Source organism: Apis laboriosa, unplaced genomic scaffold, assembly GCF_014066325.1.
Source record: "Apis laboriosa isolate Shangri-la unplaced genomic scaffold, ASM1406632v1 scaffold49_cov149, whole genome shotgun sequence".
In the NCBI taxonomy this organism is placed as follows: Eukaryota; Metazoa; Arthropoda; class Insecta; order Hymenoptera; family Apidae; genus Apis; species Apis laboriosa.
Window position 1 is genome coordinate 2,346,278 of NW_025223500.1, and position 22,557 is coordinate 2,368,834.

The 22,557-nt window shown below is 18.5% G+C and overlaps 3 protein-coding genes across 4 annotated transcripts; all 3 read right to left on the reverse strand.

The window, feature by feature from the left end:
• Nucleotides 1-57: 57 nt before the first annotated feature.
• On the reverse strand, nucleotides 58-6,589 carry LOC122716777 (actin-interacting protein 1). Its single transcript, XM_043940152.1, has 13 exons — nucleotides 6,457-6,589; nucleotides 5,310-5,431; nucleotides 5,093-5,183; nucleotides 4,830-4,977; nucleotides 4,319-4,486; nucleotides 3,715-3,883; nucleotides 3,484-3,612; nucleotides 3,291-3,395; nucleotides 2,901-3,221; nucleotides 2,703-2,822; nucleotides 2,462-2,620; nucleotides 1,085-1,235; nucleotides 58-985 (listed from the first exon to the last, which is right to left on the reverse strand). Exons 1-13 carry the CDS (start codon nucleotides 6,470-6,472, stop codon nucleotides 876-878), a joined length of 1,809 nt encoding a protein of 602 aa, XP_043796087.1. The 5' UTR covers nucleotides 6,473-6,589; the 3' UTR covers nucleotides 58-875.
• Nucleotides 6,590-8,202: 1,613 nt separating this feature from the next.
• Nucleotides 8,203-16,460, reverse strand: LOC122716808 (rhythmically expressed gene 5 protein). 2 transcript variants are annotated; one of them, XM_043940224.1, is made up of 5 exons: nucleotides 16,286-16,460; nucleotides 14,548-14,679; nucleotides 11,543-11,714; nucleotides 11,369-11,458; nucleotides 8,203-8,719 (listed from the first exon to the last, which is right to left on the reverse strand). In XM_043940224.1, the coding sequence occupies exons 2-5, from the start codon at nucleotides 14,662-14,664 to the stop codon at nucleotides 8,322-8,324; spliced, it is 777 nt and encodes a 258-aa protein (XP_043796159.1). In that variant the 5' UTR covers nucleotides 14,665-14,679; nucleotides 16,286-16,460; the 3' UTR covers nucleotides 8,203-8,321. The 2 variants fall into 2 exon arrangements, with proteins under 2 accessions (XP_043796159.1, XP_043796157.1); XM_043940222.1 differs by having other exon boundaries at nucleotides 14,548-14,732; nucleotides 16,286-16,457.
• A 3,580-nt stretch (nucleotides 16,461-20,040) lies between these two features.
• LOC122716830 (eukaryotic translation initiation factor 4E type 3-like) lies at nucleotides 20,041-21,930 on the reverse strand. The gene is made up of 6 exons (XM_043940267.1): nucleotides 21,743-21,930; nucleotides 20,931-21,051; nucleotides 20,750-20,857; nucleotides 20,553-20,675; nucleotides 20,355-20,451; nucleotides 20,041-20,290 (listed from the first exon to the last, which is right to left on the reverse strand). The coding sequence occupies exons 1-6, from the start codon at nucleotides 21,889-21,891 to the stop codon at nucleotides 20,256-20,258; spliced, it is 633 nt and encodes a 210-aa protein (XP_043796202.1). The 5' UTR covers nucleotides 21,892-21,930; the 3' UTR covers nucleotides 20,041-20,255.
• Nucleotides 21,931-22,557: the final 627 nt, after the last annotated feature.

Genomic DNA, 22,557 nt, shown 5'->3' on the forward strand with positions numbered 1-22,557 from the left:
AAGTAGAATCGATATGAAAATATTAATTTTTTATTGTAAAATTATTAAAATGTTTTCTTGTTCAAATGGTACACTCCATATCATTATTTATTTAATTAAAAAAGTCCATATAGATAGATAATACAAATTAAAACAAAAATATATGAAGATTATTTCCCAATTTATATGATCCTTTCTAATTTTTAATGTAATATTTAATCTTTACATATAAAATCTTTAAATATAAAAATTAAATATTTTATCATATAAAAATAAATTAGTGGAAGATTTAAGATGAAAACTTATGTACCTCAACTTTTTAAGAAATATTCAGTACTAGACTGATTAAGAATAAGGCAAATTATAGTAACCTTGATTATGTTGTTTTAAGTGTACAAATAATTTAAAAAAAGCGTGATCACGTTCCTTAAAGCCCTTAGTGTTCGAATTGTTATTGTTTTCTTGTTATCGTTAAGATGTTTTAATAAAGACAAAGTAGACAATTAGACATGTCCCGTTTTGATGTTTTTTTTTTTTTCATAATTAATTCTTTTTACAATCACCTAGTAAAAATTGAATAATCAAAAAGACAACATATTTTCATTATATTGTAAATATCTAAAAAATAATTGTATGTAAAAAATGTTATTTATAATTGACACAGCGCAAAAATGTAAAAAGACATTGTAGCAATTTCGATTGTATATACTATGTACTTGTTTTGACTATTTCGATATATCAAATATAAAATCAAAATACAGATTGATCAATTAATTCCGAAAATCATATTAAAAAATATAATATAATATACAATATTCATTCACTACAAAATAAATAAAATGCATTCAAAAATGAAGCTCTTTTAAAAAGAAGAAACATATCTTCCAAACTATTAATTAAATCTGTTCTATACGCCATATTTTAGTATTACAATCCTGACCAACTGAGATCAATGTTTCCTCATCTAACCAAACTAAACGTGTTATTTGGCTTTGGGGATGAGCATCTAAAACAAAATTATTTTTGATAATTGTATTTAAAATAAAATATGATAATTATAAAAATAAAATAACACAAAAAGAAATGGTACTTTATATATACTTACTTTTAATAATAGTATGTTTTGCTGGATTTGTTACGCTCCAAATGATAATTGTTGTATCAAGACTACCACTTGCAACCATTATGGAATTAGGAGACCATGCTACAGAATTCACTCTTGCATTATGGAAACCCCATTCTCTATTATGTGCAAGCTGTAAAATTATATATTCTTTAATAAATTTTTTAATCAAATTTCAATTAAAAAATTATTTTTAAGCAAAAATACTCACCCTCTAAAAATCCAATAAGCATTTAGAAGAAGCAATTGTTAAAAAAAATGGATATATATATAATATAGCAATTACGATATTTTGTTAGATATTAATCTTAATATATGCATTAAAAATATAAAATATGTCAATAAATTTAATATAAATTTTAGTGAAAATAATGAATTTTACTAAGTATTAAAAACAAAATTAAAAGCAATTAATATTTAATATTATACATATATGATGCACATAATTATTTCGAAAAATATAAATTATATAAAAAAATGTTATCGGTTTCAATAAGTTTTTCATTTTTTCATTTTAATACAATTAATCAAAATAGATAATCATTTTAAATCATTTATATCTATTAAATCATTTATAATAAAGAATTATTTAATTTTATTTTTAGTTTAAAAATTTTAATTTTATTTAACATTTAATAATATTTACCATAAAATATAAGAAAATGAACAAAAATTATATATCAGTTTGTATGTTTTTTATCTTTCATAAATTTTACAAAATTTTAATTAATAAATTTATTAAATATATATATGATTTTATTTAAACAAAACAAAGATTATTTTCATATATCTTCTATATAGTGTATTAATATATTATACACTATTATTAATATATTATACATTTGAAAATATTTTTAGAAGGTTGATTTTAAAAATTGAATTTAAAAATTAAAATAAATATAAAATTTAGTATACAAAAGTTGAAACTTATTTAATAAATTGATATTTATATTAAATAAAACAAGACAAAAAGAAAATAAGATAGCACTGTTTCACACTGCCATTTCCATCTCATTTAATGTAATGCAAACTTAAATTGTTTATAATTTAATAAATAAGTCACCATTTTTATATTTGTTTTGATTTTTAGAATAGATTTTCAAGATTTTTTCAATTATTCGAATATATTAATATTCTCTATATCTAAATAATATAAAAATAAATTAAGAATTATCATTATCCACTTTTACAAAAACATTTTTTTATACAATAAATAGTTTATATTTGAAATAGTCATATTATTTTTGAATCACATTGTGATTCGCTCTATATATAAGATTATATCATATAAGAAAATTATAGAAAAGATAAATTAATTGTTTTTTAATTTAATTTTCATCAATACTTTTTTTTTTTTACCTTGTATTCTGGACAAGTATAAAGAACCACTTTTCGATTTGTATCACAAGCTACCAAATATTTGCTATCAGGACTATAAGCAACATCTGTAACTGGACCTAAATGTTGTAATTCCATTTTTGAAGTTAGATTTGTACCTGATAGTGCATATATACGAAGCTAAAAATTATGTAAAAAATTCATTATATTTTCGTAAAATATACTTACATAAATTTTTATAAATTAATATAAGTAATTATACCATATTATCTGATGTGGCTCCTATAGCTATATCACCATTTTCTTGATTAATTGATATACAAGATGGTTCATAATCAATAGATGTATTTGATATCTTTCGTCCATCTTGTGTAACAGTTATCTGAAAAACATAATTATTAATTATGTTTAATTAATGTTAATTTTATTAAATTAGTTATTTAAAATAAAATAACTTTACCTGTCGAATGGTTGCAATTACAACTATATCTTTATAAATATCTAAACCACGTGGCTGAGAATCCAATTTAACTATAACTGTATCTGTATACATATTTGTATCAATATCAACTAATCTTAATGTGTCATCGATACCAGCAGTATAAAGCAAATTCTTTGTAGTTTTCATTCCGTTAATTTGATTTCCATGTCCATGACCTTGAATACGATTATTTTCTCCCGTTTTTGCATTCCAATTAGTAATATATCCATCATGAGATCCAGTATAAATTGTACTTCTATTAGGACTCAAAGTTAATACTGTTATTGGTTTATTATGACCCTAAAAAAGTGCAGAATTAAAAATTTATATTATAAAAACATTTTTATTATGCATTCAAATTATTTATACCTTTATTATTCTAAGTGGTTTTGTAGGATTATCAACATCCAAATAATTAATAAAACCACTTAGAGATACAGATAGCAAATATTTTTCTTGCCATAAACAACTGACCTAAAAAAAATTAATTTTCTATCTCATTTTATTTTTATTTTTTTCAGAATCATTATTAATTGTATTATATAATTGAAAGCTTATATACTTGTTGATCATCAACTGTTGTTCCCATGTTAAATTCACTAATCAAAGAACGAGTTTCTACATCCCAAAGTTTACATGTTTTATCACCAGAAGCAGTCAATAATTGACTACCATCTGGCTTCCAAGCCACCTGTATGAAGAATTTTTATCAAAAAATAAGTGTATTCTTTATTAGTATATTTATTAGTATATTTAAAAGTATTTATTTTTAAAAGATTTAATTTTTACTTACCCCATATACTCCTCCTTGATGAGCTGGTGATCCTATTTCTCCAATTAGATCGGAGTTTATACCATCATAAATAAATACTTTGCCATCAAATCCTGCAGATGCAAATAAATTACCACTAGGAGAATAACGCACTGCTTGAACAAATCGAGTATGCTCCTGTTTGGTCATTCTGTATATATATAATTATTTATTTTATTAAAAATTTATCATTTAAATAAAAGTTTTAATTTTTTATATCTTGAATTTTATTAATTTTATAGATAAAGAATGCTACTTATATTCACAACTTTTTGAATATTTAATAATAATATTTAATAATAATAACATTCAAAAATATTTCAATGAAATTTTTTAAAATTATCTTTATAATTTGTACAAAAATTACTATAAATAGAATAGAAAAATTTAAAAAATCAGTTTGTTATTTAATAATTTGAAAAAAATAATAAATAAAATATTCAAATATAAATAATAATAATAATAAAATAAATAATAATAAATAAGATTCAAATATTTTTTTACAAAATTACTTATTTCTAAAATTTGTACACAAAAATAAAAATTTTTATAGTAAATTGATTTATTGATATTTTCATATACATACTTAAATTTAAAAGGCGGTCCCTCAAAAACAGCAATAGTATTATCTTCACTTCCAGTGATTAATCTAAATGGTCTAGTAGGTCTGAAGTCACATGAATTAATAGGTTTACTTTGACCAGAAATTTCACCTACAGATGTACCAGTTTCTGCCATGAACACATGACCAAATCTAAAATTAAAGATTAAATAAAATTATTACAGATATATATTATAGAAATATATTTATTATTAAAATTATACTAGTGAATGCAGAAGAGTCTCAGTTCTTTTGAATAAAAAACATTCTTTTTTAAGTAAAATATTTAATTATTTATTTTTTTCTAATAATCCTATACATTTCCTATATTATCTTCAAAATCTATCTTTAAAATTGATATTATAACATGTTTTGTTGATGTTGGAGAATATTTATTTTTCTAAAAAATAGACTAGAAGAAACTAACAATTGTCACTTTTTGTATTCAATAATACAATTCAAAAATTCACATAATTCAATTCACATAAAAAATTACCTTTCTCTTCCTTCTCCAACAACTACCATACGTTGATTATCAAATGACCATGCTATATCTTTAATAGGTCCACCAATTGGATGAAATTCATTTTTTAAAATATGTTCTTTATTAACAGTATCCCAAATACGTATTTTACCTGATTGATCTATAATAAAAAAATGTTTATATTTTTAAGTGTTTATTAGTTGAGTTATTATTGAATTACTATTATGTTTTTATCTATTAATTTCTAATAAATTTTTATTTATAATTATACATACCACCTGATGCTATATAAAATCCACTTGGAGAATATTTTGCAACATTAACTGGACAAGAATGTTCTGTATAAATATCTGCAATAGCTGGATTCTAAAAATGAAAAATTATTAAAATATTTAAAGATATTTTTAAATGCAAAATTTATATATATATGTATATGTATATAATATTGTATAAAAAATATATACATATTATTTATTTATTTATTATACTTACATCAATATTTCTAATGATTACACTATTACCATTAGTATATAAAAAATTTTTTCCTTTAGGATCACATCCTAATACAAGAGGTTGTCCTCTTTGTGTTTTAGGTAATGTAGCAAATATGTACTCTGCAAATATAAGATTAAAATAATGTTTTCTTATAATATATATATATTATAAGAAAACAATATATATAAAATTTAATACATATAAAATAAAAATTTTATTAAATATAAACTATTAATGTTACTTCATAAAATTCATAAAATTTGAAGAAAATTGTATAATACATTTTCTAATTGGAACTAAAATATATTTCCTTGATTCATTGGCATAAGTCCAATAATTTAAATTATTTTAAGCATCAAAACTCTGTATTTTGGTTTAAAATTATGCTTGCTTTTGATATTTCTTAGATAATTTATTTTTGATTAAATTTTAGTTAATAAAATTAAGCATATTTATATTGAAAAAAATATATTATAATTAGATATAATAGATAGAATAAGAGATAGAAAAGATATAATAATGCTTATAATTAAATTTTTAAAACATATAACATAATAGAAAAATATCTTAATTCTCTTACTAAAAAGTGAAGATTTATTCTGCTTCTTCTATTTTTATAAATTTAATTATATATATCAAATATTTAATTTAATAATACGCTGTTAAAATATTTTTTATGATGATTATCATTCATTTTTTTCATTTCATATTATTATTATAAATTGAATTCAATGTGACAAGATATTAACTGTTATTGTAAATATTAATTTTAATAATAAAGATATATATCTACTTAAAATATATATATATTCAAAAATAAAAAATAATTAATTTATTAAAAAATAATTAATTCGATAAATTCGATAAAAATAGCAAATGAATGATATATAATGAATTCTGTATATATAATCATATATAAAAAAAATTCATAATTAAAAATTCATAATTATTTTAATTATAATCTATTCTATCATGACATATACACATCTATCATGACATGTACATATGTGGATGCATTTGAAGTGTTATGATTTGGCTTGAGATAAGACCGGAAAATTGAATAAGTCGATATTCACATAAAATAGATAATAATAAATTGTTTGAAAAACACAAAAAATAGTTAAAATGTTAATGTATCACTTACTTGTTTCATAAGACATTTTTCTTTTGTATGTTTTTTTAAATAATACTTGAAAAAAATTCAACAATCAGAATCAGTTCAATGCCTTCTTCGTATCTGCTGTATCCCCCCCCCAAACTTTTCATCGAAATACTTGTTCCGCCCTTGCCTTATTTAGTCGAAGCATTGATTATACTCAAACAAGATTGGCAAATAACTGTGAAATAAATGATATTAAAGTGCTGTTTTCATTTTGATTAAATATTTTCTCAATAATAAATAAAAATAAAAATCTATAATAATAAATAAATTATAAAAATAATTAACATTTTTCAATTAATTCATAGAACTTATTTAAAAAAAAAGAAAAAAGATTACAAATTTCTTAAAATAATTAAATAAAAATAATTTGTTTCAAATCAAATATCAATGCTTTAATATTAAATCAAATTTTATAAAAATTTATAAACAATTTTATTGTATTTTTATATTACATTAGTATATTTTGAACAAAATATCAAAATATTTTAATGAAAGTTTTAATACATTTTAAAATATATAAAAAGTGTAAATATTATATACCAAATCTTTATAATATATAAAATATAACAACTCAAATTATACAAATATTTACAAATCAATTTGTTTTCGTCGTTCAAATTTGTCTATACAATTACAATAAATATATTTTGTCAAATAAAATATTCAACATAAATTTCAATATATGTGTGAAAATATATTTTTAATATTATACTGTATGAATTTTATATGTATATTCACTCAGCATGAAAAATAATAAATTTTTTAGCGAGGTAAGTTCCCATATACCACAAAGACATATATTTTAAAAACAAATAAAAACATTGAAAATATAATTGAGATTTTAAAAAATCTCATATAATAGAAAAAAATTGAATTTTTTTATTTATTTTTTAATTTTCATGTTTATTGCTAAATTTCATGCATATTTGAATTTTACTTAAAAATGAGTGAAATTATAAATGGAATTAATGTAAAATTAAATGATATTTTGCAGAATGATAAAATAAATAATAAATTAATGGAAAACATATAGTAATAATTGTAATAAAATAATGGAAAATATTCATGATCGACATTTTTTATAAAAATACATGCAGCAATCTATAAAAATATAGATAATGTTTTGTATAATGTACTTATTAAATAAAATCTAAAAGCTGCAACAAAAATAAACAATTTTAGTGTCGACCAATCGTCAATTAACTTTCTAAGTATTATATTCTATATTAAATGTTTTTGGAGACTATGTGATTAATATTCATATAAAATATTAATACCATTATTAAAAGCAGTCTTTTTAAATTTGTTATCGGTAATTTTTATAAAAATCTTATCTAATAATGTTAATATTTAAAATTATCAAAAAATATTATTCATTCTTTTACTTTTAAACTTAATCATTTTTAAAATGATTAAATATTTTAAATATTACATCAAGAATTAATTTCTATTTAACATTTAAACAACCATTAACACCATTTTTTATAAAAAATTTTTCATAAAAATGAAATATTTTGCAATATAAACTATAAAAAATAACAATAATTTTGTTGAATATAAATTAATATTTTAAGTATGACTTCATTATATCTGAAAAAAATATTATCTTTTATACCAGTAAATCTTCAAATTTTCTAAGTACATTTAATAACTAAATATTTAGTTTTTATCTTTTATATATTTTAACTATTTACACATCTCTAATAGTTCTAACTTTTTTAAAGGAAAGTTTTCACTAAACATTCCATTTTCATTATTTCTAAGAACTCAAATATTCGATGAATTTTACAAATATTCACAACGAAGATTTTTAATACTATCTAATGAATTTAAATTTTAGATACTATTCAATAATACCGTATCTTACGCTTTACAATTATTTCTTGAGGTAATCGTCTCTTAAATAGTGAATGATTATTTCGAAGATGAACAATCTTCTCTTGAGGCAACCCATGATTATTAGGTTCTATAAGTGTGCTTTCTTTTAATTGTTTTTCGAAGAAAATATCTTTATTAGTTTCCATTTTTTCAAATGAGGGTATTTGAGAATGTCTGAATTCTTCCATATCTTCGTCTCGAGGCAGAGGACGCATCAAATCTTCTGCAACTGGTCGACCATCCGGGTATACTCGAATTACCATTGGTCCGACCAGGAAGGGACCAGCGTGTTTAGAAGATAATTGAACACGATCACGCGTTGTCATTGTTTCTTCTCCAATACCATTTATATCGCTATCACTGATAACTGAAAAATAAGAATAATAAAAATATAATTTCATTTAACACTATAAATTAATTTAATTATAATTTTCAAAAAAAAAAAAAAATAAAATAAATAATTTTGTTAAAAAATTGAAATAAATAAAAATAAAAAAAATTAAAACAAAAACATTGTTTAAAATAATGCTTATTATTTATGATGCAATTTATACAATCTTTTTCAAGACAATTTAAAAAATCGATTATAAATTTGCCACAAATATTCTTTTAAATTTTTTTTCAATATTCTTCATATATAATACGAAATAATATCCGAATAAAGATCCATAATAATCTTTTTTTAATCCTTGTAAGTACTCATTTATTGATACTTAATCTATACATTGTATAAATTATATATATTCACTAAACATTCATATACTATTATTTATATATATTCATAACATTTATATTTTATTATTTATTATATATATTCATATTATTTATATACATTCATAAACATATATACATTTTACATTATACATTATATACATTCACATATATATATACTATATATATATTTTTTTTTTCTGATGATTTTTAAAATCATAAATTATTCTCTAAAAATTAGATTTAAAAAAAATTCATTCATTATTTGTTTCAAAACTATAATATTTATATATTTATAATCATTTTTTAAGATAACTTTAAATTTTAACGTCATTATTAATTTTATTAAAAAAAACGAATCTATTAATAATTTAAATGAATTTAATATTAAATAGCCATTTAATTTTTTCTAATTAACATTTGTATGATTTGATTATGATTTAACTTAAATATATGTGATTTGAAAGTTATTTTTCTTTTTACTTATATGACCTTTGCATTATAATTCAATATTTTCATATTAGCTTAATATAGTACTTTTTTCTTTTTATTTGCTGAATAATTTTTTCAATAAAATCTTTTCGAAAATAATACGTAAATGCAAAAGAGATTATATTTATTTATTTGTTTTTCTTTTTATATAAATATAATATCTCTATCTCAAATCTTTTAAAAAATAACATTTTTATGACATCCAAAAAAACCATTCTAAACCATTGATTCATGTATTCAAATGATTGGGTGAAAGTGCAGTTAAATAAGTTGGTCCAATTGAAAAGAAGCATCTAGCTATCAAATGTGATCTCATTCGAATGAAGAAAAAAAAAACTTTCTAATGGGACATGTACAATTGAAACTTTCTCATAGTATTTATGTTTTCATTCATTTAGACTACGAAAATAAAACATGTAAAACAATTATTGATTTCTTTATGTTTATAACAATGAACAATTTTCGTAATTTGACATTTCGTTATTATGATTTTTACGACATTTTTTTTTTTAATTAATAGAGAAAAACGTGATAATGCTGATAAATTGAAAATCCCTAATAAAATTAATATTGGATAATATGTATGATTTTATAATAGAATATTTTTTTTATAATAACTTAAATATGTTCATAAAATCAAAAAATCTTTTCTTAATAATATTTATATATTTTCTTAAAAATTTATATATCAATTTTTTTATTTCTTTATTCGTAATGGTGTTATTATATTTTTAAATTAGTTTGATAGTAATTTACTTATTGTAATAAAAAATTTAATAAATTTTTTAATTGTTTATAAATATGAAAAAATTTTTAAAACTAATTTACTGCTACTGTAATGTAAAATCCTATATTATCCTATAATATGGATAATATGGAATCCGATTTTGAATTCATATTAGCTTAATAAATATGTTAAATAAATATGTTCTTTATTCCTTAAATATATAAATATATATTAATTTATTTATTATATTTAATTATATATTTAATTATATCTATATCTTAAAATGTATTATTATTATAGTTATTGTTATTATTATTATTATTATTGTCATTATCACTATCATCATCATCATCATATATAAAAATAATTATTATATTTATAATTTTTGTAAATAATAGAATAGAATAGAATAATAGAATAGAATATTAGAATTGTAAGAATAATAATAACATTAAATTTATTAAATATTATAATATATCCACGTAAAAGTTTAAAAAAATCAAGGTTTTATATTATCCGCAGAAAAATTTTTGATTGCAAAAATATATCTTTTTAAATAAAGATAAAATTTCCTAATTATAATATTTTTCTTTTTTTTGAATTTTTTATGTAAAAAAAGAATATATATAATATATATAATAGTAATATATAAGGATTGAATTATAATTAAATATAAGTCATTTAATGTATTGATTTCATTATTTAATGCATAATTTCATTTTCAAAAAAAAAAAAAATAAACTGAAGTTATATTATTTTTTTTCAATTTTTTCTATTATTGAATTTTTTTTAAAATATAATTATAAACATATAATTATAAACTATAATTATAAATTATAATATATATATAATTATAAAGAAATATTTATTTAAATATAATCTTTCATTTTTTTTTGACAATTAGAACTTTGATTTGTATTAATGTTTCAGAAAAACAAAACTAGGAATTAAAATAATCTCAGAATGCAAAATTAAATAGAAATCAAGAAAAAGATTCTGAAATTGAATAAAACTAAAACTAATAATTTTAATTTTTTCAAATTTTTTCTTTTGTTAAAATTTATTATTTTAATTCAAAATATATACCTAATGAATCTGTTCCGACGGAGAAGTAAAATTCATCTGGCTTGTGAGCGACTCTTGTATTATATGCGTTTTTTATCATGGCACGCCAAACTATAAACAAGAAATTATAAATTAACGAAAATATCATTAATTTTTATTATTATGTTTCATTCATAATGAAATTGCAGATCTTACTAAGTCCTTTCGCGTCACGTTGATACGGATCCAATTTATCAAGAACATTATTTTCCATGTTACCTAAGTTCCTTATCCCGGTAAGCAATAAATTTTTATTACAATCTGGCATTGAAGAATCCATACAGTACTTGGCCACCTGTAGGCTGAATATTCTTAACAAGTAACTCATCTGAAAGTAAATATCCTATACATTATCTCTAAATAAATATTATTTTCATTGAATATTAAATAAAATAAATATATATTACAAAAGAAATTAATTATTAAATAATGATATAGAAAATATTTCATTTAATCTCAATTAAATATTAGTTTCTAATAAAATCATTAAATCATTAAATAATAAAATCGTTGAATCTTATTTTCGAGATTAATTTTTAATTAAAAAATTATTCATATTTATTCAAATTTTTAAAAACTATATCATTTCTTAAATTATAATACTATTATTATTATTTAGAATCAATGAAATTGTTAGAATCAATACAGAGAATGAATATATTTTTGTCTGTATGAACTGTTAATCATCGCGAAAGCTGTTTTCCATTTGGTAATGACAAATGCATTCTATGCGCGTCCGGTGAAACTCGACAATGTGTAACACGCAGGATATTGGATACAGTTATAACAAACAAATATATATGCGTGCCATAGCCTGTATCATACATCACGTATTGGATTTTGATTGCGATACATGTCTTTTTTTTTTTTCGTCACGAGAAATGTTATTTATCATGCGAAACATGTTTTTGTTTGTGATACATCTATGTAAAATACAATAATTGATATACATATATTTTGGTTTCATTTATGGTTGTACGATGACATTCCGATTCAATCTAGAATTTAATTTTAATGACATTTCTGTAAATATATCTTTTACAATCCATTAAAATTTATTGTAATCATAATAGATAAATATTTTCGATTGAAAAGAAAATATTGAAAAATTTATTTGTATAATGATAAAATTTAAAAAAATTTTTTTTTTATAAAAACAATCTTGTAACAAACTAATCCATATATACCTATAAATTATTTCATCTTTGAAATTTTTATTTTTTTCATTCCTGATAAAAATTTTATTTTAAAATTATAAAGCTTTTATTAACTTTTTTGCTAATAATTATTTTTTTCTCTACCTTATTTGAAAAAGATCGAATTTGCAATTTATTATATATAGATAAAAGTTATATACAAAATAAAAAAATATTTATTATTTCTAAGACTATATTACTTAATATATAAATTTAAATTTTAATTTCAAGTTATATATATAATATATATATAAGTAAAAGAATAAATTTTTATATATATATATTATATATGATAGATAAAAATATATATAAATAATATATACATATATATAAATAATATATACATACTCGCACATATGCACACACGATTCCGATCTAATCTGAAGTATTTAAATTTACTGTGTAATTAACAGAGAAGTATTTTATAAAAAATCTTATCTTTTAAAAAATTTCTTAACTAAAAAAAATTGATATGAATAGAAAACCATTCGATAAATAATTAGTATAAATAGAAAATGAATATAATAATTTCTTTATATAAATAATTTCAAATAGATATGCAAAATTTAGGAATGTTATATATTTTGAATTTAAATTCAATAATTTGGAAAATATGTTCTCGATTTCGATGATTTTTAAATATGATGTAGAAATCATTTTAAACAACTATTTCTTTTATATGAGTATGTATACTAGTTTTTAAATATTTGCAATGAATTTTCAGTACTATTATATTCTGTCTTTTGATTTTTAATCTTTTTCTTTTATCAAGTTTATGATTAGAATAGAATTATAGAATAATTATAAAATTAAAAGCAAACTGATAATTTTCAAATTTTTTAATATAATAACTATTGTTAATATTAAATAAAATTTTTAAAATAATTAATTTAATAATATTATTTATTAAATAATTATTTAATATATATAATTATTTATCATAATATTTTTTCGGAATATGAATATTTAATTTAAATATATCTATTTATGTACATTTTTAAAATGTATTGTTTTTATATTTGTATAATTTTAATAAATTATTTATACACATTTAGTTATGTTTATATTGCAATAATATATATAGAATAAAAATATATTACATTTCTCTTTCTTTTTTTTATTCTAATATATTCTTATATTTATTTCTTTAATTTTTTTAATGTTCTTATAAATTATTATTTTATTTAAAAAATATATTTATCTTACTAAAGTAACAATTTCATTTAAAATAATAATTAATGATTATTTTTTTTAATAAATATAATATAATATTTATAATTAATAAATATAATATTTTTTATTTAAAATAATACATAAAAAATTTTTATTTTTATTTTATTTTTTCATGTATTATTTTTAAAACATGTTAATTTTAAGATTATTTAAAATAAATAAATGACTATTCAGTCATATATAATTATTTTTTTATTTTCTAAATATTTAATAATTTTATTGTATCATAAAATTAATAGAAAATTTATATTTATATTTATATTTATATTTATTGAAAAAAATTTTTCAAAATTTTTTATTGCTAGAATTAAGCAAAAAATTTAAATCACAAATAACAATAACAAAACCATTCACAAATTATTTCTCAAAATTGTTTCTATAAAAAAAAGTCAATTATCAAAGAATACTTATATAATTATATTCAAATAAATTATATAAATGTATAAAAAAAATTTTCAATATGCTTAATTTTCATATAGTCGATTGTATTTAATCTGTTTTTACTGATATTGTATATAAATTATTCTAATATGAATTGTTTTAAAGCAAAATATTTAATTATATATATTTTTTTAAAAAAAGACAAATGATTGTATTGATTATTTTAAATAAAAATAAATAATAAGTCGATATAATATAAAATTTAAATATAATATCTAAAAATTTAACAAAAAGAAATTTCAGAAAAAAATGTACGCACTATAAATTTAATTATGATAAAACAATACTTACTTTCTCACCCCTCGAGAGGAATTCCCACATAGGAATTGCAGAAGCAGTGGCACTCAAGGCATGGCGTCCCAATATGAGGACAACGACGAATAGCATAGCAGTTCTCAAATTCTTCATGTTTGTCTCGTTTCACTTTATTTCAATATTTTCAAAGTATGAATTCACTTTCAACACGTATTATTAATCTAGCAAATTTAATTTATTATACTAATATTACTGATGAGAAATTCATAGAAAAAAAAAAACCTTTGCAAAAACACTTTTTATAATTTGAATATAATTTTAAGGATGAAATAAATTTTAAAATTAAAAATATTTATTAATGAATCAATTATTAACGGGAATAATACAGGATAAAATACACATGGATTTAAATAAACACACAAGACAAAATAATCGAATTACATTGAATGATCTTTACAAACTGACTACTGACTTTTCTTCAATCTGTGTTATATGTTCTGTATGCCAGTAACGTCTACAAAGCAACAAGTTCCCCATTCCTACTTTTAGGAACACAATTCATTGTTTATTCTTTAGTGCTTATAGGATATTATCCAATTAATAAAAATTTTCATTTAATAAAAAAATTACTATTTCTTATATTTTATTAATCATATAATAAAATTTTCAGAATTTTTATTAAAATTTTAAATATAATAAAAATTTTAATATAGTAAAATGAAAAAGAAACAACTATATTAATTTCTTCATGTCTTTAATTTCATGTCTTTGATGTATTTGAAATATTTTATATATTTAATAAGTTACATTGCATAAGAGACATAATATATAATAGATATATATAATAGAATAAAAGTTTGTATAATTATAATAAAAAAATTTTTGATCAAAGAAATTAAATGAAAACAATTTGCTTATCCGATTTTTTGGTTATGCTAGAATTTTCATTTCATTTTAGATTTCAAAATTTTTTTTAAAAAATATACGATTATTATACTATAAAAAATTAAAATAATAAAAACATTAAAAATATAAATATTACTAAAAAGTAATATAAAAATAAATTAAAAAAATTTTAAAATTGTAAGAATATATTTTTATATATTTGCATAATATATTTTTTAAAATATTTACTTTAAAAAATTTGTTTCATTATGATTATCATATAATTTATTTTTCTATAAAAAAAATATATAATTACTGGAAAATAAAAATATATAACTATTCTATATGAGATCTATATGACGTAGATCAATAATCGAATTGTAAATTAATTTTTTTGGAAAAATTTCAACAAAAAAATTTCAACATAAAAGAAAATGAAATGTGTAATTCAAATAAAGTGATTCTTCATTTATGCCATAAAAAAGATATCGATGATTTTTTATAATCTAATTCCGAAATCTAATAATATTATTTGAAAGAGCAAATTCATTTTCTATTTACGATTGATAATGTATAAAATATAAAATAAATATTAAGATAAACAATCTACTATATTTTTTTTATCAATATTAATAAATTTTGTTAAAAAATCTTCATAAGAAAAAATATATGGAATATATATAATTTAAATTATAATTTTTCAAAATAATCTCTATAAGATTTTTTAAAATGATGAATAATTTGAACAGAACTGATAACCTCAAAATTAAAAGCATGTCAAATATTGATGATAACATTTTTTTGTTAACTGAAGAAATACTGCTTTTCATATAAGTTTTTTTTCATATAAATTTATAGTAGTATAAATATACAATTTAAAGTAAGGAACCTTGCATTATTTGTGCAATTATAAATGTTGGTAATGCGAATGTGCGTCTGTACTGCAAGCAGCGTCGTCAGAGTAATCTTGATTATCTCGTAAGCTTGTTGCACATTTAACAGTCAGCAGTCAACATGCAGTCATCCAACTATTATGTCATTCGGATTCTACAAGAATAAATCTACGTCAGAGGTTCTCAAATCATTCAGTACCATGAATTTTAAATTTTAAATTAGAACTTTCTTTTACTCACTTTTATACATATTAAAGAATGTAATTTTTTATTAAATATAACGTAAAACATAATTTGTTAGAATAAAAATGGAATATAACATTTACATATATAAATATGTAATGTATATATTACATATATAAATATATAAAAAATTTTTATACTTTTGTATTATATAAATTGTATATATTATACAAATTTTTTTTATAATATTCTGTAATAATAATGTATGTATATGTAATGTATATATATTATGAAACTATATGCAGTATATATTTGGGCAATTTATTTTCTTTAAATAAAATTATTTTATTTATTTTTATAAATGATTTTATAAAAAATAAATAAATTGATGTATAAAAGTATCATTTCATGCTAATCGTATCAAAATGTATGTAATTCATTTATCATGACAAGAACAAGTAAGAACAAATATAAAAACAAATCTTAATCTCAATAATACACAACAAAAAGTTGTGTATTAAAAAAGATTATAAAAATCATTTCTACTTTTCATTGCAATGATTGGATCATCATTCGAGATTGCGAAATATAAAATTCGTTTTGATTGATATAATAGTTACCAGATATTTAGCATTTTTCTAACGATTTGTAGTGATATCAGTTTCAAATGTTAATATAGAATAAAATAATTTGTAAATAATATCAAAGTCAAAAAGTAAAAAATTATATTTAATTTTTAAATATAAACTATCATAATATTATTATAATACTAAAATAATCTATAAAATTATATTATAATAACTGTAAAATTATTAAATGATTTTTAAGAAATTTAACGAATTACTATAATATTCCATAGAATTATGATTGATCAAAATAAATCAATTAATATATTAGAAAAATTATAATCAAAATAAATTGATCAATATATCATATAATTTTGTGGTTTAAAATATGATTTTTTTTATATATTAAATAAAAAAAAGAATAAATATTAATATATCATGATAGGTTAATAATGTGGCGCCATGAAAATATTTGTATATTTTTATGAATGTATAAAAACTATATTAATTTATATGAAAAAAAATGCAATGATTTAATGGCACAGTATGGGGAAAATGATGTCACAAAGCATTAAATGAGTTATGATTTGTTGTCAGTAACGGTATGGTATGCGAAATAATTATGCGTGAATTTTTTGGTAATGTGAGAATGTGGCGCCACTAAGGAATGCAGAACTACTACTTCTGAAACAATATTAGGATTGATTAATGAATATCGCAATATAATTAAAAATATTTAAGAATTGATATTTTTTTATGTATATATATATATCTTTTTGATATAGTGAAAATTTAAAAGTTGTGAAAATTTAAAAGAGTAAATTGAATTTATCATTCATCAATGTACTAGTATATTAAAAATCTATCTGCAAATTCATCATTAGAATACAATTAATAAAGATTTTTTCTTTGATTTCTGAGTTGATTATTGTTGCAGATATTTATATTAAATTATTGTGAAATAAAATTATTTTATATGCAGAAATAATTTATCTATCTTTATTTTGTATAAGAAAAATTAAATTTCTCTAAATTTTATTGGATTATTAATTTTTTATTTATGATTAGTTTAATCTTTTTTGCATAAGTATATATTAAAAGATATATATAATATAAAATATCTTGTGCTTTAGTATGCAATAACTTTGAATCAAGTAATATCAATTTAATTGTTTCTAAATTAATTAGAAATTAGTTATTTTTTTCCATTTTATAAATAATTATTTTTCATTGGTTAATTAAAATAAAATATTAACTTTAATATTAAAATAATATTATTATAGTAAATTAATATACAAATATATTCTTTAGGATAATAATTTTGATTAAATATAAATATCTTTAGCAAAATGTGAACTGTATTAGGTATTAAATTATTAAATATTAAAAAATTAAATATGAATTGGAAATTTTATATAAAACAAATTTTTCCATTCCATTTATTTTTATCAAGAAGATTCAATCGATTTTTTTTATCGTCGTATTAATTATAGGACAAGATTAAATATCAAATTATCCTATCAAGTTTTACATATAAATGTAATAAATTTCACGTTAAACTTCGAATTCCAAAGATACGTAACAGTACGTCTGATCACGTGTACAAATCTGCCTACGCAAATCTTATCTGAATTTAGGAAATTCCATGTATTCGTTAAAATCTGAGATTTTAAGGACCAACAGTATTCTATTTGAATAAAAAATATTGAATAAAAACATTATATATCTTTTTATATTTTCATTTTAAAACATTAAATACAATATACAAAATGAAAAAAATTTATATAAATTTACAAATAATTGTAAACAATTTTTTTTATATAAATAAAATAAGTTCAATGATTTTTATTTTTATTATTTTTTATTTTTTAAGATTTTTACATATACATGTATTGTGCATGCTTGAGTATATTCGCGAAATTGTGCATAAATCAAATTAAAATTAAAATTAAAATTATTATTAGATTATTATGATTATTATTATTATTATTATATATAATATATATATTTTATGTTACTATAATATATTTTATTACCATAATCATATTACTATTTTCAGAAACTTATTCTCTAATTTTTATTAATATTGTGTTTAAAAATTGTAAATTATATAAATATATTTAAAAATTATATGAAATATATTAATAAGAAATAATTATAATTCTACAAATATATGAAATAAAAAATATGAAAAGAGAATATAAAATACAAAGGCATATAATTGATTGATAGTAAATATCTATATGTAAATGATATAAATTGATAAATATCTTCATATAAAACATAATAAATAATTTAAATACAATTTAAAATTAATTTAATAGTTTTCAAAAATGAAAAACTTTTTAATTTTCAAAATATTCATTCACTGACGTTAATATAGAAATATTGACAACCCATAAAAAATTAAAATAACACCGTTTAGTTGGATAATGATTCGATTTTATAGATGTGTAAGAGATTCAAATATCTATTTTCCAATGTATGTGAAATTTCATGTCGCTTTTTTTTCATGATATACTAAAATATTAAAATTAATATTATATACTTTCTCAATTGTAATATTATATATATGATTCTTTCTATTTTTCGCATTATTTTTTGATTAATATTAATTATATTATATTATTAATATTAATAATATTATTATATTAATATTTATTATGATACATTTAAAGGAAATCAAATAAGTACGTATATCACTAATTTTCGAATATGAATCAAATAAATTATAAATGATCAACAAGTGTTAACGAATATCATGTCATGCATCTAAAGAAATTTATTAATATAATTATTTTACAATTCTATTAGCATTCCAATGCAATATCTTGTCTAATAATATAAAAAATAAAATAGAAATCTCTAATAAAATCGACAAAAATTATCAATGGAAATTTTTTGGAATGAAATAAAATTTAAATTATACATATATAGGAATATATTTTTAAATATAAAAATATATTTGACATTTTAAAATTACAATTTTAGCGAACTTTATATTTTTATATTCTTTTTATATTCTTAAAAGATTAACATACGTAGTTAATATTAATAAATGATTAAATATCAACAAATTAAAAATGTATATTATTCTTTTACATATATAAATGTACAGAAATTTTCTTACACAATTATATAGATCTTCATTTTTATAATTAAATTTTTATTTATAAATTCATATTTATCAAATAATATTTTAATGTTAACTTTTTTCTTAACGGCGTCCATAGGCATGATGTGATTGATGAGCTAAAATGAAAATATATTTAAAATAAAAAACAAAGATACATGAAAATAATTCTAATAAACTTACGTTTATAAAATTCAGAAAAGTTTACATTAGGTAAGAGAGAATGGATTTTATTTAAAATTGTAGCTTTTGATGCTAAGGTAGCATTTGTATTCCATATCTAAAAAGAAAAAATAAAAAGAAATGAAAGAAAGTTTTGTAATATAATTTATATAGTCTATATCAATTAATAATTTTTTTTAATTTATAATGTTTTATTACTTGAACAAGATCTTCTCTATCTCTAATAGATACAGTTATTCCACAAACTTCATCCCCTTCTGCAACACATTCTGCAAATTGTTCTCCAATAGCTGCAAGCACTATTTCTTTCCATATTTTTTCCTACATTAATATATATAATATAAAAAATATTATATATAATAAGAAATTTTATAATAAAAAAATTTTATATTTACAGTATCAGATTTATGGCATTTTAGTCTCCATGTTCCACCATTTTGATTGACAGGTTCTTCCCATAATGGATATCTTTCGTCTCTCATTAAATGATAACTATATCTGACCTGACATAGAAATAATTTATATATGTTCGTATATTTATGTTAATGATAAAAAAATATATTAAAAAATACTTACTTGTACAGCACTAACATTTGGTATATTATTGAAAACAGCCCAAAAACTTTGTACAGTGTTCACAGTATAAATCTTCGTTAAATTTTCTTTATATTCTTCAACAGTTGTGCCAGAAATAGCTCTGTCAATTTTACCAACTCTTTAGAACTTTCTATATACACTATGCAAAGAATGATTCAATTTTTTCAGGATTACATTTCAGCAAATTTGTTTTTATAAAACAACAAAAAGACAAAAAATATTATTTTAAAGTATACATTAAATAAAATAAAAATATAATATTTAAACAAGATTATATTTTATGAGTACACATATACATATTATATAATTAAAAATAATAATTTTCTTATTTAAGAATTTCAAAAAACATATCTCAATGTCTAAATTATTATTACAATATAATTAACTAGAAGCATAAAGAAAATTACATTTTTTTACATTATTAAGTATTTAAAATTACTCTAAAATAGTTTTTAAAAGAACAATATAAGATATAATTTATAGAATAATTAGAAAATAATAGTTTTCAATTATTAATTTTATCAAAAATTTTATATTGATTATTATATTGATATATGATATATTGATAATTCATATTGTTATAAATAAACAATATTGATATTATTTAATAACATTATTTTATTTTTTTGAAAATTTTTACAAAAATTTTTCATAATGTTAATAGTTTCATGATATTAAAAAAGAAATATTGCTTGCATATTTCGTGATATTTATCGAAAGAATGAAAGTAAAAAAAAATTAATTTATTATAGATTCAATTTTTAGAATTTTAAAAATATCAATCTTCTTACTTGTCTAACCAAAATGTCCAAGATGATTGTAAAGGTATTCCTGATGTTTCATGTTCTTCGATCGTTTTAACTGTTTCATTCGAAAATACCAGTGTTTCCGATAAATTAGTCGTATTGTCGTCTTTTGATTCACAATCCACCGCAGCCATGTTCAAAATAACAACATGTACGTATATATATATATATATATATATAATGTTATAACGTCAAAAATCATGTGATAATGATAATGTAAAGAAAAACAATAATAAAACAAATGATTTTTGATCTTGAAAAGATATATAAGATATATAAAATAATATAAAGATATAGATAATTTTTATATAATATATAAAGATATAGATAATTTATAATAATATAATATGAATTAATTACTATTGAAAATTTAAAAAATTAAAATATAAATAATAATAGTAATTAATTTAATTGAAAAAAATTACTTAAAAAACTATTCTAAAGTATAGTTTTAAAGTATAATATTTTAGTATTATATTAATTTATATAATAAAATGTAATTAACTTATAATTAGTGGAATTTATAATTAATATCTCATAAAAAAAATAAAAACTAGCGTAGAACAGTATTATATGTTGATCAAGTATTGGATAATTCTATAAATATCTACATATGAAATTGAAATTTATTTTATAATTTATTAAATATTAATAGAGTTTTATTTGAAAATTAATGTTAAATTTTACTATTAAATCTTTCTCTATTAGTTAAATTATAAATAAATTATATGAATAACAAAGTAATACATATATATGTAATACATATATATTACATATAGATTTATTTTTTTATTTTAATA